The sequence below is a fragment of the Terrapene carolina genome, unplaced genomic scaffold (assembly GCF_002925995.2).
Source record: "Terrapene carolina triunguis isolate 2854851 unplaced genomic scaffold, T_m_triunguis-2.0 Scaffold141, whole genome shotgun sequence".
NCBI classification, from domain to species: Eukaryota; Metazoa; Chordata; order Testudines; family Emydidae; genus Terrapene; species Terrapene triunguis.
This window is the reverse complement of record NW_020664492.1, coordinates 5,130,469-5,156,710: the sequence shown is the minus strand read 5'-3', so window position 1 is coordinate 5,156,710 and position 26,242 is coordinate 5,130,469. Positions and strand designations below refer to the sequence as shown.

The 26,242-nt window shown below is 42.6% G+C and overlaps 1 protein-coding gene across 2 annotated transcripts in view; it reads left to right on the top strand.

The window, feature by feature from the left end:
* LOC112124046 (vascular endothelial growth factor receptor 1) overlaps window positions 1–26,242 on the top strand; it is a 152,061-nt gene that overhangs the window by 67,746 nt on the left and 58,073 nt on the right. For both annotated transcript variants that reach the window (XM_026653575.1, XM_026653576.1), the window contains exons 11-13: window positions 2,914–3,028; window positions 16,097–16,205; window positions 23,796–24,086. In XM_026653575.1, the coding sequence (XP_026509360.1) occupies window positions 2,914–3,028; window positions 16,097–16,205; window positions 23,796–24,086 (515 nt within the window). The remainder of the gene's footprint in view (window positions 1–2,913; window positions 3,029–16,096; window positions 16,206–23,795; window positions 24,087–26,242) is intronic.

Genomic DNA, 26,242 nt, shown 5'->3' with positions numbered 1-26,242 from the left:
GGCGTTGCAACGCTGAGTATCATAGCCCCCAACTTCTTAGTGCCTAGAAAACCACAGGAACAACACTGCTATTCACAAAGCCAAGTTAGGCACCTAGGCTCCCTATACAATGAAGGTGCCTTAGACTGAGATCCACAAAGCCAGCTGGAGTGAGCTGCCTAAGCTAGCCAATGGGAACTGCTGACTGGAGGAGTGTGTGCTGAGCCCCGCCCCACTCTCTGAGATAGGAGCCTAAGGGCAACTCTACACAAGAGCTAAATCATTGGGAGAAGCTCTCCAGCCGACATAGCGCTGTCTACACGGGGGGTTAAGTCAGTATAACTATGTTGCTCAGGGGTGTGGATTTTTCACACCCCTGAGCAATGTAGTTATACCGATATAGGTCTGTAGCGTAGACCAGCCCTAAGTGTGGGCTGCAGGGAGGCGCCTAGCTCTGCTAGTGAGCTATGAACAGGAACCAGCCACCCGGTGGCAGCTCGCTTAGGAGCCTAAGTTGCTTCTTGCAGGAATTAACTCTGGGCCTGCCTTGCTCCCCATAAAATGGAGGAGGTGGTGGTACCCAGTGGTTAGAGCACTCACCTGGGATATGGGAGACCCAGGTTCAGTTCCTCCTTCTCTGCCACAGGGGGCAAAATGATTTGAGGGGGGAGTCTCCAGAAGGGTGTGCTAACCACTGGGCTATGGCATGTACTGATGTGGGGCTGTCTCAGTCTCTCCTGCTGAAGCTGTTCCACTGTGGGTAACTACTGAACAAATCATTGGAGCAGGGCGTCTGGCCCTGGAGTCTTCCACCACCCAGGTGGATCCTCACCAGCACTCTCTCTCACTCTGCACCAATGACTGTTCCATGTGGATGAATTCTTAAATAGTCATTAAGCCAGCAAGAGAGAATGACTCTAGCCTGATGGTCAAAGCATGCACCTAGGAAGTGGGAGATCGCCTCGCCCCCCCCCCTTCAATTCCTTTCTCCCCCTCTGGAAAAAGGAAGAATTGAGCCTAGGTCTCCAACATCCCAGGTGAGTGCTCTAGGCACTGGACTAAGCATTATGAAGTATACACTAATACCTCCTGGCCTCATCCAGCCAGATTTTGAATGGGCCCTGAGCTGGTAGGCATGCTCAGAGGCTGCCTACTAGATCAAACACTGCATGTGACTTAGGCAGCTGAATGTCTATCTTCCCCTGGTTTGTGAATTGCTCTAGGGTTTGGTACAAGACAGGTGTCTGGGCGCCTGGAGCGGGGCAGCAGTGCATATGCCCCATGGCCTAAAACTTAGGTGCCTAGGGAACTTTTACAGTAGAAAATTAGGAGCCAAATGAGTTTTGAAATGATCAACAGGGTTAGGCAGCAGTCAACCAGCGGTTTTGTGTCGCAGTGGGGATTTAGGCACCTAACATTGGTGTTTAGGCACCTGAGTTGCTTTGTGGATTGCACCCATACCGCATACCTGCCATCCCAATCCTCTCCATCGCTTCCCCCACCCTCCACGTGAAGGAACATGGCCCTTCACTTCTGTAAGATGGCTGAGCATATCCCTGCATCATAAGGAATTCTTGGGGCAGAAAGCCACACATCTGTAATGATGTCCAAATTAGTTAATGAATCATCATTTTGAAAGGTTGTTAAATTAGTTAACATAACATTAGTTAATATAATATTACTCTTGATGTAATGCAAAACATTTTAAAATTATTATATGGTGTAAACCATCTACCGTGATACAAAAACAATGAAGGAAGCAAGCAAAACGTAGAGTTATTTGATTCTCTGGTCAGTTTAGCAGTAGCTGTCAGTGCACAACCAAGTGGTTTTAAAGGTGACTTCTCCAAACAGCCCGATGTACATATGAATCCAATTTGCTGATGAGCATTAAGTGTGTTATATTTAAAAACTTTGATGTGTTTGAAGAACATATCAAACTTGAAAGAGCTTTTACACAAACGAAGGGGCAAGCTCTACCTTTTAAATTGGGATTGAACGTAATAGTTAAAAATATAATTAGATGTCCTGAGAAAACATTTGAGATGGACAGAATGTAACAAACATTCCAAAGTGTTTATTTCCATATGTACCAAATTAAGCTTTGGAAAACAAATTAGTTCCACCATGACCACATCTGAATGTTCTGATTAAAAGCCAATTTGTAGTGTAAGATATTAATGTAATATGCTTTTAATTCAGCTTTTAAAAAAATGTTTGAACCCCTTTGGCAGTTAGATATAACTTTTTATTTTGTTAATTTGTAAGATTATTTGGTTGTAGTTTTAATGCCCGTCTAGTAAACAGGAAGTCACAGCAGTAGATAGTTTACCATTTGTAAATTGAAAGATAACATGTGGAAGATAATCTGTTGAAACAAAGAAAATTAGAGCTTGTGACATAATTTTTATGATAACCAAAAGAACCTGCACATAAAGGTTCATTTTTGGAATCATTTTTAAAAAATGGACCTCAGAAGTTTTTAAAATTTGTCAGCATTTTAAGTCTTAAAATAATATAAATAATAATTAAAGCTAAAGCTGAACCTGAATGGTGGGCTTCAAACTTTGGAACACTAGAATCAGAATACTGGGCTCAAACAGTCCCAAATTTTGATTCAGTTCAGATTCTCGTCTATATTTGAATTTCACGCCTGAAGCCCAACTCTACAGTGGGTCAAACAAGAACAGAGTCCAAAGAACCTTCGCTCTTGGGGGAAGTTTGGATCTGGAACTGAACTTCAGCCTCCAGCCCATGTTTGCTAATGATATCAAGAAGCATAGATGTAATTGACAGCTTATTAGAGCCCTTACAGCTCCTATTGACTTCCCTTAGGAGCAGCAGGTGCTTAGGACAGCTACTTGTTCTTCTGAATCAACTGTTTATTCCACACTCATTTTGCTAAGAGAAGCTCTTGATTTCTCCTCTCCATAGGTATGAAGTTTGCTCTAACACCGAGGGACCTTTCATCTTGAAAAGTGGCAGCAGCAGAGGAAACAGAATCCAGAGCATCACTCAACACATGGCAATGATAGAGGGGAAGAATAAGGTATGGTTGGGGGAGTCAAAATACCACTACTATGCTAAGGCACTATCTGGGAATGTATTTTAAGAGATCATTGAGCTAAAACTGAAGAACTGAATTATATGGTATTGTAAATGTTTTAAATTTGAAGGACTGTGTACGTGCATATCACCCACACACACACACACACACACACACAGAGTTTGGTTTTTATTTACAGATATAGGGCCTGATGTTGCAAAAAGGTACTTCCTTCTGTGCCTAGTCCTATTAAAGGCTTGGGGACTATGGATGAGAATAACTGTTGGTAGCACGGGGCCTATAGGCTTTGTGAGAGGTGAACATAAGCATGAAGAGGCAACTTATAATTACAACTCACAATTCATTTTCTGTGTGAACATTTACATTTTCACTTTGATGCTGTCTGGGAATGTGACGAAGACATGAAAGTGTCAAAAGACCAGTGAGAATATAGAGCGCCAATGGGACCAATAACTTTACAAGCGTAATCTAAAGTTACACTTTGCTTAGGTTTGTACCAAAATGTCATGTGATATTTACTCCATTTCATGCCATTGTGCAATTTCTCTTATTTTTGATAAGAGCATAGCACAATCTGCTCTCATCACAGCTGTAATACTAGTTTATAGGAATACTGCTGTAGACATTTTTAAAAGGTGTTGAAAAATTGGAGAGGGTTCAGAGAAGAGCGACAAGAATGACTGTGGGTCTGGAAAACTTGCCTTACAGTGAGAGACTTAAAGGGTTAAATGTTTTTAACCTATAGATGAGACGCTTAAGAGATGTCTTGAGCTGATGGTGGGATAGCTCTTTAATCTAGCAGTCAAAGGCATAGTATGATCCAATAGGTGGAAGTTGAAGCTAGACAAATTCAAATGGGAAGCAAAGCTCCAGTTTTTAAGATGGAGGTAATTAATCATTGGAACAGCTTACCAAGGGATGTGGTGAATTCTCCATCATTTGAAGTCTAAATAAAGACTTGATTTCTTTCTAAAAGATGCTCTAGTTCAGCCACAAGTTATTGAGCTGCATGCGGGAATCACTCAGTGAGGTTCTGGGGCCTGTATTATGCAGGAGATGAGACCTATGATCACAGAGGTTCCTTCTGTCCTTAAAATCTATTAACATAGTTTGCCACTAGAAAAGCTAAGCACTGTATCTGGTCTTACAGTCTAGTTTGACTTGTGGCAATAATGGCAGATAGTATTACAAAGAAGCACAATCTTATCCTAGTGCCTTTAATTCCCAGTAATTGTGAAGGGCTTCATAAAACTTCAGGTGACATACACAGGGGCCCTCATTCTCAGTTACACTAAGGCTATGTCTACACTGTGTTGTTAATCCCACAGTGGCGAGTCTCGGAGTCCGGGTCTATGGATTTGGGCTCGTACTACCACACTAAAATCAGCAGCATACATGTTGTGCCACCACCCACTCTGAGCTTCAGAGCCCGAGCTCCAGCTCGAGTCCAAACACCTACACAGCTGTTTTTAGCACCATAGCATGAGCCTGAGTCTGTAGACCTGGGCTCTGAGACTTGCTGCCACAGGTTATAAAATGCAGTGTACACATACCCTTAGTTCCCTTTACTCTGCTGTGGCAGTATAAAAGGGCCTTATAGTGTGTGAATTATAGCTAAACCCACTTTAAGATCCTTTCCACTGTCAGACCAATACAAATGGGAAATAGTGTAACTGAGAATCAGGCCTGGGGATCATGTCTTCCACCACTACTGTATTCTTTATATGCTCCCATAGGTGTTCATGGCACTACAGATAAGAATGGTTGCTGGCCTTGAGGGGCTTTTAGTCCAATTCAGCCAGGGACCGTGCAAATGATTAAGGATAGAGGCAAAGATGGGAGAGGCTAGAATTGGAAGATTACATGAAAAACATGGTTTAAGGAGGGTTTTGAAACAGGAAAAGGAAGTCATTTGGGGCACAGGAAGAGGGAAGCTGTTCCAAGCGGGGATATGATGAACAAAAGACAGCGAGAACGCAATTATGTTCCAGCAGGCATCTAGCCATGCTGAAAGTGGTCCTACCTGGCCACCACACATTGAATCAGCTGTGCAACAGCCAGACCTAATCTGTTTGTGTGTTGTGCTTTTTGGAGACAGTGGAAGAGGAGGGGCTTAAATGTCAGGCCAACTTCCAGCCCACGGCAAATAAATTCCTCCCTGGAGGAAGATGCTAATAATGGATCCTCGATACGGGATTGCAGAGTTTGTTTGAAGTCTTTGGCAATCTGCCATTTTTTGAAGCATGTCCAGAAATGCATCTGAAATGATGATTCCTGTGTGTATGTATTGCTGAAAGTTTTACAATGAAGCACAGTTGTCTCCTTATCTATCCAACATGCTGTTAATCCCAGAATGGACTGTGTGGTGTTGCTTTGTGGCCACGTGTCTTCACTAGAAGAATAGCATTTAGAAGTCACCAGAGTTATCAGTTACTACCACCCTTTTTCCCATACATTTTAGGTATAACACTGATAGCAAAAAGGGAGTTGATAAGGAGGCTTCTGTAATTTTTATGAGCCATCTGAAGCACAAATCATCTTTTCTTGAAATGTGCTGGTTAGCTCCAGCCATCAGCTCTGCTAGATCAATGCAAGTTCTCTTTGCCTCTGAAGAATTGCTTTTCCCGGGCCTTCGAGCCATGCTTGGCTGAGGACAGATAGCTCTCCTAAATGTAAAGTGCTCTCTGGCCCTTGGCATAGTTTCTTGCCAAGCCTTACGTTGCCTGATTTCTACATTCGTGGCTGACATAGAGTGGTCAGACATTTCTGTTGCCAGGGCAGGCGAGATTGTGCTTTGCTGTCTTTGCAGTCAACTTGTGTAGGGTTAGAACCACTGACATATCTAGTTAAAAATTTCATTCATTGTGTCCCAAAACAAAGTCAAAGTGGAGGCTCTTGATTGGGAGGAATGTTGAGCCCATTCACAGAACTAAGCAGACGGGAAGTGACATTTCATCACAATGTCAGCTGTTACTTTAAAAAACTCTCCGAGCACTTCTGAATACCTTCTGTATTGATACATCCATGTTCCTTCTATTCCTATTTCCAAGCATAAAAGGCAGTGTAAAAAGAAGGCATGAAGCTCAGTGTGAGAAGTAGACAGGCAGCACTTAAAGGACTGGGTGGAAAGTTGGTTTGGATGGAGCAAGGAGGAAAGAGCTGAGAGGTGAGCTGGGCACCTGAGAACAAGGATCTTAAAACTGATGTGAAATGACAGAGGAAACTGGTGAAGAGACTGAGGGATGGAACAACAAACATGATTAGAGCAACTTGAAAGGATAGTTATTTTGGATAGAGTGGAGAGAGGAAAAGTGAGACGTGGGGAGGCCAAAGGCGGTTACAGTAATTAAGGCAAGAGATGAACAAGGCATGTTCAAAGGTTTACTTTTGGTTATCAAGGTAAGTGTTTGGGTCTTGCCTAAGGAAGAGTAGTCAATTCTGTCCACACTGTGTGTAAATAGAGCATTAGAGCCATATCAGGTGATGGTTCTCATTGGTTTGGCTTTTTGTTTCAGTGAGTTGGTTTGTTGTCTGTATGGAAATATAAATGCAACCTCTAATTTATTATTAAGTTTAAGTCCCCCCCGCCCCCGAGTTTGTATGGGTAAAAGAACACAGGAAGGGTGTGCTACATTATTCATTTAGTGACACAGAAAAACCATGGTCATGACAGTGTTTTAGTAACATTTCCGCTGAAACCTCTCTAAACAGACATTGAGAAACTTGAGTGGTATAATGGAATAAGTCAATGATGTAAGCAATAATACTTAATCATCAAATAATTGTTCAAGTGATTCAATTCCCACACCCAAAGTTTTCATTCTCACGTTGGACTTTCCCATTGATGTTCTACAGTGTAATAACTCACATTATTTTTAGATTCTTCATATAAATGGATCCATTCAGTTCTTAAGAAACATCAGTTGTGAGTGCTCCCAGCTAAAATTAGGGCTATATTTCATGCAGTGCTAATACTGGCAGTTATCCTTAACTGGAGCAACAGCTCATTGCAAAGGCAATATGTGGGTGACCTGCAATAAAAATAAAGTAAGAAATGGTGCATTAATCTGTGTGTGTGTGTGTGTGTGTGTGTGTGTGTGTGTGTGTTGCCTGACACTTCCCATTATAAGACCCTATTTTCAGTTGCATATGGCTGCCAAACTTCAACTGTTTAGGCTGAAATTTTTCAAGCCACGTGTTTGCCATGGGATGAATTTGTTTTTGAACTTTTCAGCCAAAACAGTTCAGCTGTTTCCAAGAATGAGGCTCAGGAAAATACATTGTTTTGCCCATGTTAAAAAAACTTGGCAACCTTTTCGTTCAAAGGCTCTGACACCCTCATGCTTTGGGGCAGGGACCTGAAATATGGCAGAGATGGGGGCTTACTTGTGAGGGCTGTGCCTTTTTGTGTTCCCATGAAAATCTGCCTGAATTTGGCCAAGTTGTAAGCCTTTTATAAAAAAAAAAAATCACAGTTTGCACATGTGCAGTGGATTTTAGCAGCTAAATTCCCCAAAGATGTCATGTGCATAGGGCATGCTTCAGCCCAGGGCTAAGCAGGACTTTCCTTGCAATTGCAGCTCTGGGCTGGTGTAGGCTGTGCTGGATACAGTCATCCAACTGAGAGTGGGGAGACTCTATGTTTTGCATTCAGTGACCTCCTTCCAGCCCCACACACCCCGCTGGGACCAGGCAGTGTGGAGGAGAAAGCTGCCTGATTCAAAGGCAGGGGGGACAAGGCGCTGGGGGTGAGGGCAGAAACTGGGGTTGAAGGCTGGCGGGCAGGGAAGAGGGAAACTGGGACTGAAAGTCTGGCGGGGCGAGGAGATTGGGACTGCGAACTGGAGCAGAAACTCAGACTGAGAACCAGTGGGGGGCGGGGGAGGAGGTGAGGAAGGAGGAGAGACATATCTGACAGAGAGCCAGGGTGTGTGGGAAGAACTAGGACTGGCTGGGCAAAGAGATTGGCACAAGGCCCCAGGTGGTTAGGGAGAGGAAGACTGAGACTGGACAAGGAGCTCGGGAAGGAAAATTTGGACCGGGAGCCAGTGGGATGGCAAATGTGGGCGGGGGGGAGCATGTATGGAGACGAGAGACCAACTGGATGAAGAATTGGTAGTGGGGGAACGTATACTGTCTGGGCAAGGAGACTGGGGTGTAGGGGGGGCTGGGCAAGGAGCAGGGCCGTCTCCAGGTTTTTTGCCGCCCCAAGCAAAAACAAAAAAACAAAAACAGAGTGCTGCCCCTTGAAAAGAGCCGCCCCCAAAGGGCCGGAGTGCCACCCCATGAGAAGTGCCGCCCCAAGCACATGCTTGGAATGCTGGTGCCTAGAGCCAGCCCTGGCAAGCAGACTGGGAATGGAGAGTCTGGAGTAGTGAGACTAGGACTTGCTAGCCAAGGAGACTGGGATAAGAAGTCTGAGGAGTGGAGACTGAGACTATGTAGGCAAGGAGAATGGGACTGGGACAAAGAGCGAGAGTTGGGGAAGAAACAGGATAGGGACAGGTTGGAGCAAAAGAGTCTGTTCCCACTAGAACATGCTCCCCTCCAGAGACTGGAATGGAACCAAAGATCCCTGAGTCTCCATTCCTCTGCTGTCAGCAAATAGCTGTGAAGCCTTCTGAGAAAGAGTGTGTCTCATCTCCATCTAGTGCTGGTCCACATAGAGGATGACAACCTACTATGGCTGTCAGTTACTCTGTTAGCTCAAGTGTCAGATGGCTATGCTATGGCTCAAAGCTCCAACCCTGCTGATGAAACCATGGGGCTGTCAATATGATCCCACAAGACAGAACTACTGTTTTTTTCAGTTTGTTTTTCTAAAAAACTAGGAATTACACACACACAAACTAAGTTAAAATAATACAATGAGCACTCAGAAGTTAGGAAATGCCAGAGTTCAGGCTACTTGTGCAACCTTAATTCAGCCCCCTTGTGTGTATTATGCATTATGATACAGTCTTCAATTACATGATCACATACTAGTTTTTCCGACAGGACTCCTGCCTCATGGGGTGGGAAAAGGACGAATCAGGACTGTAGTGAAGGAAATTCTTGTTTGTAAGATCCCTGCTTCATTTGCTGCAGAAGTTGGAAGGTCTGTAGGGAATGAGGCAGGGGGTTTCAGAAAGAGAAGGGGTGGTTTCATGGTTAAGGCAGTTGAATGATGCCTTATATGGATTATGTCCTTTCCTCTACCACAAAATTTCTATGTGATGCTAGTCAAGTCACTTAAACTAAACTTTTCCCAGGTGGCCACTAATTGTGTGTTCCTCATTTTCTGGGTGCCTGATGAGATCCTGCTGTCTGATCTGCAGAAGTGCTGAGTGCTCGCAGCTGTGATGAAGTCAATGAGAACTGTATTTTGAACACAGAGAGTACTATGTAATGCTAAGTACTCTGATACATCAGCTCCTCAGCATCTCAAATTGGGCACCCAAAATTACTGGATACTTTGAACCTTACATTCTTAGTGCCTCAGTTCCCCAGGTGTGAAATGAGGATAGTACCACCCCCTTATCCAGGGGACAGGGGACTTGTGAAAATTAATTCAGGTTTGTGAAGCACTCAAATATTATAGTGATGCGTGCCAGAGAAAAGCCCATGAGGAAATGAGTGATTCTGTCTTTGGAGCAGGATTGAATAATGAGCAGTAAATAAGGCATGGGGGCCACACATTGAACAATGAGGAGAAAACAAACTATTGAATAAACTGCTCATTAAGTGAGCATTGTGCACTGAATGACGCAGGGCTCCTCTGGAAAAAATAGTATGTGATCATGTAATTAAAAACTAAATCATAATGCATATGTACAAGAGGGCCAAATTAAGGTTACACAGGAAACCTTAATTCTGACATTTATTAACTTTGGAGTGTTTGGCTATGAAACCCTGATAATTTAGGGATGGATCCTGTGTGCTACGAGTTGTGGAGCCATAAATGTGTCTATATAAAGTCAATTCTAACAAATGAAACTATTTCTGATAGTTCATCCTATATTCTGTTTCTTCTGGTTCACATCTAGCAAAGCAGTGGAGAATGTGGGCAGTTCTAAGCATGTGGCAGTCGTACTGATTTCAGTAAGACTGCTTATATGCTGAAAGTTACTCAGATGCTTAAGTTCTTCGGAGGATCTGGGCCGTGGGTTGTACTATTTATTTTGAGAGCATTACTTCAGGATTTTAGCTTGCCTCATTTTCAATGTACCACACACAATTTTTCTCTGGGGTGTCCATCCTCCTCAGTGCTACTAGAATTTGCTATCACTTTTAAAAGAATCACTTCAGAGGGGCATGCTGGGTGGGGCCTAGAGTTTGACAACATTGAGAAAAGCATGACTTGGCACGTGCAGTTGCAGAGCTCTATCTGCCATCGGCTCCTTGACATCCCTTCCCTCCAGGTGCGACAGAGGCAGAGAGTCAAATGTTAGTGTATTAACCATATGGCATTGAATATGAAGGCCTTATGGGTGCAGCCAGGAGTACTTCATTCCTTGTACTACAGCTTCTTTGGAATCAGCTGGATGCAGGGCCAGTTCTAGGGGTGGGCGAGTAAGGCGGCTATTCTCGGGTACCTTCTTTCAGCAGGCACTGACTCACCACTCGTGAGGAGGAGGGGCACTGAAAATGTTTTCTGCCCTGGCCAGCAAAATGGTTAGGGCTCCTCCTGCCACTGCTCTTTCCAGGGGATAATGTGTTCTGCTTGTAGTGCTGCTGAAGATACAGCTCTGCTTAATGAGCAACAAACTCACTGTCCTTGAAACCATGAACTTAGGAGAAAAAGGTTCCCCATAACTTTAGTCCACGTCCTGTTATTCAATTCGGAGATATTTCAGTAGGTGTTTCTTATATTGAAAATAATGTTTGTTCTGAAGGTGAAGCCTGTTGTCCAGATGTTTCACATGGATACCTCCTGCCAATAGGTGAAGCATACTAAGTATGTAACATCATTGGCACAATTAAAACAACACAGTGATGTGCTCCAGTATTTCAACAAGGGTCTCCTACAGTAAGGTCTCCCCCTCAGCGGAGGTGCATGTAAAGACCTTTTAGGAGGCAGGGAGGTATCTTCCCCAGGAAAATTGTCAAAATGCCAACCATTTCCCTCTGGCTTCTCTGCCACCCATTTCAACAGCATGAGTCCTTTGTGCAGGCTCTTACGCAAAATGGGACTTTAATGTAGAAACTCCTCGTCCACCGCCAGCACGTGGGGAGGAATCAACCTGTGCTTCCTCCTGCCTACAAAGATTTCATCACCTCTCTCAATTAGTGTGCCTGCCCTCCTGATCCTCCTCCCCATCAGCCTCGGATATGGCCACCCACCATTTCAGCCTTCTCCATGCTTTCAGCATCTCCTCTTCTCTCAGCTGTTAGTGATGGCAGCAGCAATATGTGAATAATCTCCCCAGCCTCTGACTTGGAAATGTTCCTTCTTTCTTAGAACGTAATACTTCAGTTGGCCTTGGTTGGTTTGATACAAGAAAAATGTTGGTGGAAATGTCTGCTTGGAAGCTAGCAGATACCAGCCTTTACCCTGTCATAGCTAGCTGTGGCATCCGACTGCTGCATGTTGTCCTCTTCTGCTCCGGCCAATTTCTAAACCTCTTCATGTCGCAGAGAATGTCAGATGCTGAAGGAGTTCGATGACATGAGGCCAATATCAAATACTCTCTTTACGCAACACTATGAAGAAAACACACACCTCAGATAGGTCCCCAGGAAGCCTATTTACTCAATATACACAAACCAGAACTAGCTACATACACACTGCTTCTCTGAGTGTTTTCAGACAGCTTTCACAATGCAGAGCACAGTGTGCACCATTAGAAGACTCACAGATTATTAAAGGGATAACGTCTTATTCCTATACAATACAAGTACCTAAGGCAATACTATATACAAATCTAAAGGAGTGAACAGGCCTCTGTCCAGGGATAATTAATATATCTAAATCTGATGGAATGAGAAAATTTATGCTTTAGAGGAAATTTCCCTTTTAAAACTGAGACCTGATTGTGTCAAACAAAGTATTGGATGATAAAATTAATTCCCACAAACTAGGGGAATTGCAGAAGGAGTATTTACCATGTAGGCCTCAGGCTCAGGAATAATACATTATGGGCTTCAGTCTAATAAAATAAATATCAGATACCAGTAGAGTCAGAGACCAAGGCCTGCTTCTCCCCTGCCAGGTACTTTGTGTAGTTGTTTACATCTATGCAAAATGGGTGTGAAGTAATATCAAGTGATGCAGCCTTGGTGAGCCCACTGCTGGAATTCTGCTCCAAGCTCTGATGTCTACACATTTAAAAATTGGAGAGGGTTCAAAGGGGAGCCACAAAAAGAATTCAAGGGCTGGAAAACATACCCTATTATGAGAGACTTAAAGAGCTCAACCGATTTAACTTATCTAAAGGAAATTTAAGAGGCAACTTGATCACAGTCTGTAAGTACCTATGCAGAGAGAAGATATCTGATATTATTGGGCCCTTTCATCTATCAGGAAAATGGCTGAAAGGCCAAGTTAGAAAAAATATAATTGGAAATAAGATGTAACTTTTTAACAGTGAAGACAATTGGCCATTGGAATGGCTTACCCAGAGAAGAGGTACATTTACCACCACTTCTAGTCTTTAAATCAAGATTGGATGTCTTTTTGAAACAGATGATCTAGTTCAGGCACAAATAATTTCCCCCTCCAAGGCCCATGCTATCCCGGAGGATGGACTAGAGCAGGGGTCGGCAACGTTCGACACGCGGCACGCCAGGGTAAGCACCCTAGCGGGCCGGGCCAGTTTATTTACCTGCTGAAGCGGCAGGTTCGGCCGATTGTGGCCCCCACTTGCCGCGGTTCACCGTCCCGGGCCAATGGGGGCAGTGGGAAGCGGCGCGGGCCAAGGGATGTGCTGGCTGCGGCTTCCTGCCGCCCCCATTGGCCCAGGACGGCGAACCGCGGTGAGTGGGGGCCGCGATCGGCCGAACCTGCCACGTCAGCAGGTAAACAAACTGGCCCGGCCCGCTAGGGTGCTTACCCTGGCGAGCCGCGTGCCGAACGTTGCCGACACCCTGGACTAGAGGATCATAGATGCCCCACCTGGCCTCAGTTATCTGTAACTCTATAATTTGCTAGTGCAGAGTGTGAATTTATGTTCATGTCACAGACCTGTAACCCTGCTAGAATTCCCCCTGGCTGGACACTCACTAGACTCGGTTCTTAATTTGTACTGAAAGAGGTACCGGGGCTCAAGCAATTTTTTTACATTCATAACTGATTCAGCAAGCCCAGAGGTGTCGGGGCTATGAACTGCCAAGCCCTGGCACAAATTAAGCACTGACCAGACTGTTGTGTTTGGGGCCCACTTCAGTGGGCCCCATGTACTTTAAGCCTCTTGAGAGTGAGCAGAGTCCAGACACTGCTCCTGGCTGAGGTCTCTGGGCACACACTTGGGGTCAGATCCTCTGTCTAGCTCCCCTTCTGAGAGCTGAGACTCAGTGAGCCAATTGCTCAGCTCCTGGGACCTGTCCTGACTCCTCAGGCTCCCCCATAGCTTAAACACACCCACACCCAGAACTCCACCTTGTGGGTGCTCTGGGTTTACAGCTTCACTCTTCAGGAGCACGTGACAGTGCAAGCCTACAGAGACACAGTCAGACTTCCAAACATGATTACTCTGACTTAGCATGAAAGATACACGGATCTAGGCAAAATAACAAACACATCTGTATGCATTACCCTGCCTCAGTTTCCTGTCTTCTCTAGAGAGTTCTTTGGTCTTGGGGAAGAGTCCTCTGTGATGTTCAGGATCCTTTTCCTGCAGCTCATGGCTTTGCCTCAAAATCAAGTCGTTCATCTCTGTCTACGTAACTTAGCTGCCTCTGACCTTGACTGGTCCCACAGTTAAACAGGACCCCTCTGCCTGCCCGCCCCCCAACTACAAAAGCATGCCCAAAGCTTCCTATGTGTCTCTGAGTCCCTTGAGTTTTTATGGCCCCCTACGAACAACTGGTTTTTTGGTTCTGTTGCTGGGGTTTTCTGCTTCCCAGCCCTGCAGACATGTTGGAGGAGCTAGCTTCTCCCAGCTTCAGCCAACCCACTCTCCCAAAGTGTTTTCACCTGAATACACGACTATGAACGTTTAATGACCGACAATTGTCCCTGGTCTGTCAGACATGCTACAGGCCCTGTCAGCAAATGGTGGATTCCCAAGTCACAGAGGCATTCCCTGACACAATTTCATAATAACCACTTCATAACAGCAACCAGAATTCATAAGCTGAACAAACAGACCCCTAAATCATCACAGTTCATAAACACTGGTTTTACCATGTTTGACCAGCACTTAGTGAGGAGCTGCAGAAGGTCACTGTGCCTCAGTAAGGAGCAATCTTGTTGATCTTGACCCATGAACTCTAGTTACGGACAAAATGAACAGAAGAAAATATTAACTGCACTAAAATTAGTTTTGAAGGTTTATGAAAATAGATTAAAAAAACTCAAACGTCAATCGACACAGATGTATCTTTTCTCATTGCTGCCTACCACACAACTCTACCAGTAATGCCACTCAACACCCCTTTATCTGCTTTTCTTACAACCATCGCCATGCTTTTATCCACGCCATTCCCTTCGAGGTGGCATGAAAAAATAAATGAATGCCCTTCCTGAACCACTCTGCAGTCCCATTGCTCTGTCTGCATTAAAATTTCTCCTCAAAACCTACTTCTACCATGATGCTTGTGCAAAATAAACTAAGAATGGCTGGGTTGACGCACACCTGAGGAGCTAAACTGAATTATCAGGATTTGATCAGCCATGACCATTGTACCTATTTTCCCTACCCATTGTCTGTTTATCCTTTTAGATTTTGAGCCTTCATATATATTATATAGATATATAGATAGATAGATACATATGTGTGTGTGTGTGTGTGTGTACAGCACCATGCCCGCACTCTTTTTGGATACCACCATATTTCATATTAATTAATAATAATAAATAACAGAAATTAAGAATATCACCTAGAATTATTCAGAGAATCCCCTTCCCCAAAATCTCTATCTTAGGTACTTCGAGAGCCCCTACTAACATGGTGACTTAACAACTCTCAATCTTTAATGTATTTATCCTCACAGTCCCCCTGTGAGGCAGGGAAGTACTGTTAGCCCTGTTTTACAGATGGGGAACTGAAACCCAGAGGCTAAGAGATTTGCCCCAGGTCATACAGAAGGTCTGTGGTGGAACAGAGACTTGAATCCAGGTCTCCCATGGCCTAGACCAGTGCCCTAAGCACTAGACCATCCTTCCTCCCACTCTATGGCATTCCCTCATGTAGGCATCAGTGTAACGTTTTTCTCTGAAGCAATGTTAGATGTTACTGTGCCATGCCCTTCAGCTATCTGCTCATACAAATTATATCACCCCAGGAAAACATTCAGTATGCTATGCCTTCTAAGATGGTGTGATCATAATAGCGGAGTAGAGGCATAGATCATCAAAGCAGAGTTTTGACTGCTACTATATTAACTGTATTAAAACTGAAATCCAAAAGGAAAAAAATGTGAAAAAGAAAGAGGTCCTGCCCCTGCCCTCATTCATGTAGCAGTTACAAGAAAGAATGAAAGATGCCACAAACTCATCTGTTATGAAATGGAGCTCCATTTTCCCAGTGTTATCCAAACAACTAAGGCGTTCCTCACCTACTCCCTTTGTTGACTGACTGACCCACGGGCAGCCTCCTAGGGTAGAACATACTATGCCACACCTCATGTTTTATAACCTGTCATTATTACATCAGCAGCATGAGATAAATCAACCTGAAAGGCACATTCAAAGATTTGGGTTGTAGTGACTCTGATAATGGAGTGGTCTCCTGGGCAGCTAGTTTCCTGTTATTTTTCCATCGTTACAGAGCCTGACATGGTGACACCTCCTACTAATCACCACTGAATGAATGGAGCAACTGAATCATATTAATGTCAATAGGAACTTTTAAAAAAAAGGGTTCAAACAACTTAATCTAATGCGAGCTAAAACTCTTCTTGCTTTCACAGACTGCTAGCATTCTGGCTGTAGCCGAAGCGAAATCTTCCGGAATCTACAGCTGCGTGGCTTCCAATAAAGTAGGAAATGTTGAAAGAAACATTAGCTTTTATGTAACAGGTAAGGTACAATCCATTCAGTAACTAACCACCCGCCCTGGTCAGAATGTTGCATTTGTTAGGATGTCATGTGGTTTACACTTCTCCTAGGTGTGATAATTACTGTAATGGAGGCAGATTTAACTAATGTAATATTTTTCACTGCCTCTGTGGTGGGTTTCAACAGGACTGCTGGGACTTGGCTGCTAAAAAGGGGATTAGCAGTACAGGGAGATGAATAACAATGATCCATTATCAGCTCTCTAATGAAGATGCAAATTGCACATGAAAATAATGGTCTCTTGCTATGACTTTTTTCTAGTGTTTGATGGCTTGCAGTCGGCACATGTGTAATGTTACTTTATAATTTGTGAAACCCCTATCAGGCAGCATCAGGTGTGCTCACACTATGTATCAGCTTCTGCCAACTATCGCCCTGAGCATGCAACAGGTACCCTGCAAGCAGAACTCTGTGCCTGCCCAGAGCCCCATTGAAGTCAATGTGATTCAGCACAGGCATACGGATCTGTCTACCTCAGGAACACGTTGCAGGACCAGGGCCGGTGGATCGCATTTGACCATCTTTTTGCAGGTGTATCTCCCATTGACACCAATGAGTATTCTGTACACAGATGATAGGACCCAATGCCTTCTACTACCCCCTTCGGTGGAAGATACCATTGTATAATATAGGCCCATATCCGGCAAAGACTTACACATGTGTTTATCTATGTACGTGAGTAATTCTAGTGACTTCAATGGCGTAAAGTCAAGCATGTGCATAAGTCTTTGCAGGAACAGGACTGTAAGGAGTAAATGGTGGGCCTTCAAGAGCTAAGGAAATAAATGGGAATTCACTCGCAATAGCCAGTACAGAATTTATCAACCATCATGTAGGAAGGTCACATTGCAATGGAGCCACCTTCTGGTTGAAGGTTTTGCGTTGGCTGTGGCACGATGCATTTACCAAGTGTGGACTCACGGGATGCTAGGCTTACATTAATGGTCCGGTATAGTCTTGAAAAAGATCCTGGCAAAAGAAAATGAGACATAATCATTTAATAGGTGATATTTTAGAAACCACAGGCCAATCTATCTTTAATATTAAAAATACTAAAAATGAGAAACCTGCCATAACCTCACAGTGAAAAGGGGATACATTTTCAATTAAGCATGTTTTGTTGTTCTTGCTCTAATTTTGTAATCTGGTTTGTTGTTGATCTGTTGCCTGTCATTCTGATTAACTTTAACGAAAATAATGCTGGTACTATGCCTCCCCTCCCCGTTTTTTGGATTAAATTTTACACTTTTTGAAATGTTCTGACCAGCTCTAATAATACTCTCCCACATTTAGGAACTGTTGGTTGTCTGTAAATATAGAAGTTCAGTAATAAAACACCAGAACTAGGCATTGAAATGTAAACATAGATAAGTGACACACGGCGAGGTTATTTGTAAAATATGAAAAAGGAAAATATTTACTTGTTCTATTCATAGATATGGCAGGAGTATTTGCTGACTAAGAGTTCTAGAATCATAGTTTTTTGTTTGCTTTCGAGCGTTAAATTGTGTACATTTCCTTGAAAGCTAAAACCTTTACTCAAACAATGAGACTGTGGTTTCCCACAAATTGGCTCGCTAATCTGTCTGTGGTATTGTCTGTACATATGTCACATAGAGACTTTACATACAACTTAGGGCAGCGAATAGGAACATTCTAATCATCAGTCAGTGTACTGGGTACTTGCTCTTTTAATGCGCAAGACATTGAGTTGTGTGCTCTAGCCCTCTCTCTTTAGGAACCTAATGCTCTGTGTAAGACCCTGAAGCCAAGTGAAGAAGGTCTTTTGGTGCCATAATACCTGCCTGTTTAAAGTTTTCAGATGCTCTCCCACCTAACTGTCTGATACTAGAGCATGATGGCATACATTGTTATATTTCAGGGTATGAATTGATTCTTAGCTGGGCGCAGAAAAATCATAGAATCATAGAAATGTAGGACTGGAAGAGACCTCAATAAGCCATCCAGTCCAGTCCCCTGCACGGAGGCAGGACTAAGTATTATCTAGACCATCCCTGACAGGTGTTTGTCTAACTTGCTCTTAAAAACCTTCAATGACGGAGAGTCCATAACCTCCCTACGTAATTTGTCCAGTGCATAACTACCCTGACAGATAGAAAGTTTTTCCTAATATCTAACCTAAATCTCCCTTGATGCAATTTATTTCTTGTCCTGTCCTCACTCTCCTTTTTATAACAACCTTTTATGTACTTGAAGACTATTATCATGTCCCTCCTCAGTCTTCACTTCTCCAGACTAAACCCATTTTTTTCAGTCTTTCTTTGTAGGTCATGTTTTCAAGACCTTTAATTGTTTTTGTTGGTCTCCTCTGACTTTCTCCAGTTTGTCCGCATCTTTTCCCGAAGTGGACACAGTACTTCAGTTGAGACTTCATCAGTGCTGAGTAGAGTGGAAGAATTACTTTTCATGTCTTGTTTACAACACTCTTGCTAATACATCCCAGGATGGTGTTCACTTTTTTTTTTTTTGCAACAGTATTACATTGTTGACTCCACTATAATCCCCAGATCCCTTTTTGCAGTACTCCTTCCTAGGCAGTCATTTCCTATTTTGTATTTTTGCAACTGATTATTCCTTCTTAAGTGTAGTCCTTTGTATTTCTCCTTATTGAATTTCATCCTATTTATTTCAGACCATTTCTCCAGTTTATCAAAATCACTTTGAACTCCAAGCCTGTCCTCCAAAGTGCTTGCAACCCCTCCCAGCTTGGTATTGTCCTCAAACTTTATAAGTGTACTCTCTATGCCATTATCCAAATTATTTAGATATTGAATGGACCCTAACCTGCTGCATGATACCATACGTTACATGGTAGAATGTATAATGGCAGAGAGGGTGGATAACTATGACTTTCCCCTGAAGGCTTTGGTATTGGCATCCATTCAGAAATGGGATATTGGAGTGGTTGGTTTACTGTTGTCTGGAAACTGTACATGGTTTCACTGGTAGCACCCTTTTTATGTGGGGTAGTGAGACTGATACAAACTCAGCTTTTAAATCAGTTTTTAAAAATGTTTTATTTGTCCTTTGGACTCCTAGTGTGTCTTGAGACTTGAGCTGTGTGACCTATAAACTCCTGTTTGTCTACTGACATCTGATTGCTTTAATTAAACTCGGATTGTTGCTATCTGCTGTTTGCACATTTAAAAACTAAGTCAGGCTTCTTCTTCTCTCCCCGGCTTACAGCGCAGCTAATTTGAAAGACCAAAAATATTCATTTGGATTCACACATTACTCTAGCAATTATGCTCTTTCAGGCTGAGACCATTGTTCTAGTCAAGTAGCATTTTATACTTCAAGTCAATTGAGAGAGATTTTTTTTGGTGTTTGTTGAAAAGCGCACTTGGGGAAAAAATGACAGTCCAAAAAAATGCTGATGGGTGTGAACAGACAGACAGGACATCAAAAAGGATTTCCTTCTAATGTATTCCAAACAGATACTTCAGGGCTAGGGTGACTGCCGGAGGTTTGTTTGTTTTTTGTGGGTGGGGCTGGGAGGCTGTTCTCACTTAGCTCTGACTTACACAAAGACTGAAAGTGAGACATGAAAATATCCAGAGAAGGAGAACATGAACGCTTTTAGAGTCAGAAGCTGCCCGCCACAGCAAGGGAGGTCAGAAAGGACAATGAACATGGGGAAGAGCCCAAGCACAGTCTAAGCAGACAATACCTCCCTCTCCGATATGGCCCTTATTTTGAATTACTGTGTGGTTCAATCCTTGTCTTTTAGGTGGCAAGAAAGCCTGTGCTAGAGCAGTGGGAAGAATTTTTTGGGGGGGAGGGGGGCAGCTTCTTTATGTGACATGCTCCTCTCTGTCAGTGGCTGAAATAGCATCTGGAAAGATAGCCGAGGTTAGGGCTGGAATTAGGGGGATGGAACTAGGGGTGCTATCGCACCCCCTGGCCTGAAGTGGTTTCCATTATATACAGGGTTTACAGTTTGGTTCAATGGCTCTCAGCACCCCCCTCTAAAAATTGTTCCAGCATCTCTGGGGCTGCTCCTGGCAGGATGAGCAAGAGAGCACTGGTAAGGGGCTGGAGATGATCACGTGGGGTCAAACCCTCATGTTTATTATTGTAGAGCCCCTGGTATTTCTGAGGTTGGAGTTTAATTCTCATCTGTATTTTTGGGAGATTTATGAGGGTGCAACTTTACACCCCTCCCTTGAGGGGAGTGTGATTTGGGATTTCCAAGAAGTGAATCTGATATGCCCTTGAAAAGCTTTTCCTTCCTATGGCCAGTCAAGAGCCGGGTCACTTTTAGGCTTTGTTTCAATGTGTTTTTAAATGTGCATCGTTGCCTTAGTCCATCAAATAACCATAAGCACATATCTTATGCAGAGAAAATATGGAGTGTTCCCTCCTGAAAGACTTCCTGCTCATTGATACTGGGGCAGTCTTGAGAGTAATTCCTGTGTGCCAAATTACACTGCGCTAGGCCCCTCCCCCCCAACCTGTCCCTTCCCCTACTTTTGGGGATGTTTTGCTGGCACACAGCAGACCCATGGGCGTGTTTGCAATTACTGAGGGTGAGACAGGAACGGCTCTGCCTTATCTCCCTGGTTTCCCAATGTCACTAGACGCGTTTTATTTTGAGATTCCTGATGGTGCTTGGCAAAGATAAACAAAATCTTCCATCAGGAAACCTGGGAGCTATTTCCACAGGAAGCTTCAAATCACTAAAGTAAATAAAACTCTTTTACATTATTCCAGCCATGTTACTTAGCTCGCCTCAGGCTATTAGATTTGGTGCTAGGTGTCATATATTAGGAATTTGGAGTCTTTAAACAAATTATTTGACTGGAATCTAGTGCATTTTGCTTTTGTCCTCAGACTTGTTTTTTTTTTAGTGTTTTTCTTCACTGGTGACATCTAGGAAATGTCCCAAATGTGACACCGTAAAAGTAGTTATAGCTATGTTATTCTGAGGGCATATTATCTTTTCATGTTAAAAATAGGTCATCTCCCGCTGAGTCTCACGGTCCTCCTTGATTTTGTCGTAAGAGTTTTGCTTGGCTTTTCCTAGCCTTTACTGAGCACTGACATTTTCATAGCAAAAAAATTAAAAGAATTTCAGATGGATACTTTGCTATTTCTTGACACACTGGGACAAATTCAGAGCTGGTCTAAGGTGGTGCTGTAACTCAAGCAAGCCAGATAGTATGCCTTAGGCAAGAGTTGGGCCCAGGGAAGTTGCTGCACCTCCTTACAGCAGGTCTGATTATGGCCTAATGTTTTAAAAGAAACCAACAAAGAGTCCTGTGGCACCTTATAGACTAACAGATATATTGGAGCATAAGCTTTTGTGGGTGAATACCCACTTTGTCAGACGAAAGCTTATGCTCCAATACATCTGGTAGTCTATAACGTGCCACAGGACTCTTTGTTACTTTTTACAGATCCAGACTAACACGGCTACCCCTCTGATACTTAAAACAAACCAGTTACCTCAAGGGCAAGTTTGGCTCTCAAGAGCTCTTGATTTACATTGGTTTTGCTGAGATCAAAATCTGGTCTCTTGTAATCCTGGGTAAAGCAAAGAAGTTGCAGCAGTTGCTCGTCAGCACCAAATATGGCCCAATAGCTCTTATTTTTCACTCTCATCCCTTAAATGTAAAGTTTGCCCAATGTCTCTGTGTGTGAGAGAGGTGAAAAAAGGCCAGACTACCAAGTGCATTATAAGAGAAGTGTGCCCATATCCAATATCTTTGATTTAGCAGTTTCCGTTCAACTCATATTTGACATTTCTGTATCAACGGAATGGAGAATCCACATTTCCTTCTCATTGCAACAATAAAGGTGGATTCAAACCACAAATTGTAGGTCCCTCTCTGGTTTCTGAGCACTTCCAAAATTGGAGGGAGTTTGGATCTGGGATTTGATACGAGCTCATTTACCCAATAGCTAACCGAATGGATCCATCAAAAATTAATATAGGGAAGTACATTGTTAAATGTAAATCTTGGTCAAGAGGAGTACATGTTTCTGACAGATAAGACAAGTGTATGAAAGCACGAAGTACAGTAATTCCATGTTCTAACAGAACAGACTGGAGTGCTAAGGAATAATAATACCAGATACAATCCCTGTTTCTATTATTTCAAGTGAAGTTCACAGACAAATGCTGTGGAAATTAACAATTAGAGAACAAGTGAAACCTGCCACCTTTTGACATCAAGTTATATAAGTCAGTTGCAATTAAACAAGAAAGGGAAAATAATTTTAAATGAAACCAAGAGAGGTTCCATTTTGGAACAGCAATTTTAACTTGATTTTCACCAGGAGCCTTCTACTTTCACTGAAGCCAATGGCATAATTCACATTGGCTTCCATGGAGCAAGCTCAAGCCTCAAAAGGCTGCGTAATGGAGTGTAACCAGGCATGGGGTAGCCAGCACTTTCCAGGCAAAGGAGGCTCCAATTTTCTGGTGATGAACCACAAATCTATTTTGATTGGCTGAAGTTGTTGTTGGCTGAAGTAACAGCTGGTCAAACTACCCATTATGAATCATATTAGTTACAAATTTTGCAACATTTATGTTTAGCAAATTGTTGATGAGCTGATCCTGATTTTCTTTGAATCGACTCACTTTTTGCAAGTGTTCAGCTAATAGTTTGGATGAATAATTTTCATCCTATGGGCTGTTTATGATCAAATATTAGCTCTGTAGTTGGTCACCTAGGTCACATGGTATTGTTTCTGGTCTCTGCTTGGGTAACTGAAATAGCTTACTTCTGGTGTGAATTCCCAGAAAAATAATCATTAATTCAAATAGTCATTAAATCTTCAGGATTTGCAAGAGCTTTAATAAATACCCACCAGTTGTCTGAATACTCGTGAATAACAAGCAATCGCTATAATGTTGTGAATTGCATTGTGCACTTCTATTGCCCAATATGTTCACACTTTTTAAACTATTGAACTAGCTCTAGCTGAAACCAGATATTTCTCTCCCTGATCTTAGTGTGCCCTCTTTCGATACTTTCTGCTCTTTGTACTCTACTTCAGATTGTCTTAACATGACGGGCCAGATCCTCAGCTAGGGCAAATCGCTTAGCTCCAGTGAAGTCAACTGAGAGATGCCAATTTACACTAGCTGAAGAGCAACCCTCATGTATCCATTACAAGTGGGGAGTGCTCTCTTTGTTGAGTCGAGTGAAAAGAACAGAGGTAGGGTGGGTGAGGTAATATCTTTTATTGGACCTCGGTGAGAGAGACAAGCTTTGGGGCCACACAGAGCTCTTCTTTGTGGCTCAAAAGCTTGTCTCTCTCACCAACAGAAGTTGGTCCAATAAAAGATATTACCTCACCCACCTTGTCTCTCTAATATCCTGGGACTGACACAGCTATAACTACACTGCGTACAAGATGAGAGGCAGTCCAGAGTGTAGGAAGAAAGGCTAGAGACTTTAGCAGGAAGCCATTGAAAATATTAGCTGAAGGATCTTCAGGCTAACAGGAAAATAGAAATAATTTTAATTTTGACCAATGATTTTCCTATAAACTAAAAATGTTCTTGATTTTTGACAGATGTGCCAAATGGATTTCATATTAATTTGGAAAAAATGCCCATTGAAGGAGAGAACCTGATATTGTCCTGTTCAGTCAACAAATTCCTGTACAAAGACATTGCTTGGATTTTGCCGAGGACAGTTAATAATCAAACAAAAGCAAAAAAGCACATCATTAAGGAATACTCCACTACCCTCATTCTCACCATCAAAAATGTTTCCCTGGAACACTCAGGGACCTATGCCTGCAGAGCAAGGAACATATACTCGGGGGAAGAAGTGCTTCAAAAGAAAGACGTTACAATTAGAGGTGAGCACTGCAACAAAAAGGCTGTTTACTCTCGGATCCTCAAATTTAAAAGCACAAGGAATGATTGTACAACACAAAACAATGTAAAACATTAAAGGACTCATTAAAAAGTCACAGTTGTCTCATATCATCTTGATTTTTATTACAGTTGCTACCTTTCAGGCTCTGAGGTGGTGCACCTCCAAAAATGGGTATGGACATAGGAGGAGTAGCGAAACAAAAGCATAACACATGGGCTTCCAGTCCAGTTCAGACGGGTGTGTTCTGCTTTGGCAAAGCTGGTGGAAGTTGGGGTTTGGAAGATCCCCTGTACTGCATTGTGTATGTTGTGTTGTTGTGTCCGTTGCTGCCTCCTACTGAGTGATAATGAAAACTTTGGACCAGTTTTATCTTCCACTTTGGTATCGGCCTCTTCGAAAGTCAAAGCTGCATAAACTGATTAACTTTATAAACTGCTGGTTTTGGTCAACAATGGACATTTAATAAGTTAATTTTGAAGTGTGGAATGAGCATTGAGATTGACTGGACTATACATTTTTATTTCAATCGGATTTTGGTGGATTTATAAATATTACCTGCTGAGCAAGTTCTAATGCTTATTTATTTGAAATAATTTTCTATGCTAAGTACATTAATCTTATGAAGTATCTTCTCGAGGAAGGCCCTGTGGATGCAGGAAAGAAATAAAAATGTTGATATAATGCACAGACCTATCTTATCATTTTTAAAAACTGACAGAGATGAACCCTGTTTCTCCAAATAAATCCAGGTCGATTTCCCGTTGCTGTGTTGGTCAGTTTTAAAGTTAATTATTGCACTACCAAAAAAGACCTGTGGACATCAGCAAGAGTCCTGTGGCTGGCATGAGGATAAAAGACCTTGTAATGTTATAATTATCTCATTAAAGTACAAGTGCTACACTCATTCCATTGACAAGGCTAAAGCCATCACAGTGAAATGTTTAATACATTCTTCCAAATTTAAATTTAAAATTAAGGCCATAAAAAAAATCCCTTCCTTTTGGTATGCAGATGACAATAGGATTTATTATGGGGATTAAGAAATGGCCAAACTACTGAAGGAGAATTAAGGGTAATCTAAACTTCCTTTTAAGCATTTCCTTTTTACATGATTTCACTACGAGGTGTTTCTGTGTATTATAAATTCAGTATTAGGAAGAAGTTACTATTTTTAATAGATCTGATAATTTTATTTTTTTACAATATGTAGCTTTTATAATTTTGGTTTCATTTATGACTGATCATTTATATAGGATTTACATAAGCCATAACAAAACAAGCCATAGTGACCAAAATAGCCACGGCAAAGGAACAAAGTGGCTGTGCTTCTAAAATAGAGGGTGACAACATGACAACTCCTTGCGCTTGGGAACTCACCAGACTGTTTCCTCCTTTAGGTATTGGGACTGTGTCCCACGGCCAAACTTGTCTTTCACGTGGGAATTGCTTTTGTCAAGTGTGAAAGGGTAAACAATAGCATTTCCCCATCATGCCAGCTTCACGGAGCCTAAAATGCTTAGAAAACAATTAGTAACCTGGAAGTTGTCAGAGTAAAGAAAAGAATAATCATTTAGATCTTGAATGTCACCTACAGCCTTCTTGTGTACAGTAGCTCTTTTGTTCATTATTAGCATGATGGTTCCCAGAAACAATGTGTTCTTGCAAAGGAATTTGGGTCTCTTTCTTTCTCTCTCTTTTTTAAAAAAATATGCTTAAAAAGCAAGTGAAATGATAATGGTAATTGCTTTTAAAATGGGACGAGCTTGTTTTGTTGTGACAATGCAGGTCTCCCTCTTTATGAGGCTGTACTTGAGAAAACATTTGGTGGACTGCAATGACAGGACTTTATGCATTTTTAATGGAATTGGAAGCCATAGTGCGGTAGCTTGTAGCAGTCAGTTGCTGGCAGCAACCAGGTGATATGAGCCTGGGTCACAAACTGATGTCGTGATTAGAAACTGTCCATGTGTGGAATTGTTAAGTGATGATATTATACCACATTGCCCCAAGGGACATCTTGATAGCCACTTCCTAGTGTGGTGTTGGCCAAGGCTCTGAACAGTTATGATGTTGTACAATGCTATGTTAGTGCCCGGGCATAGCTGCCAGTGTTGGAAGGCGTGGAAGAACCTCAGT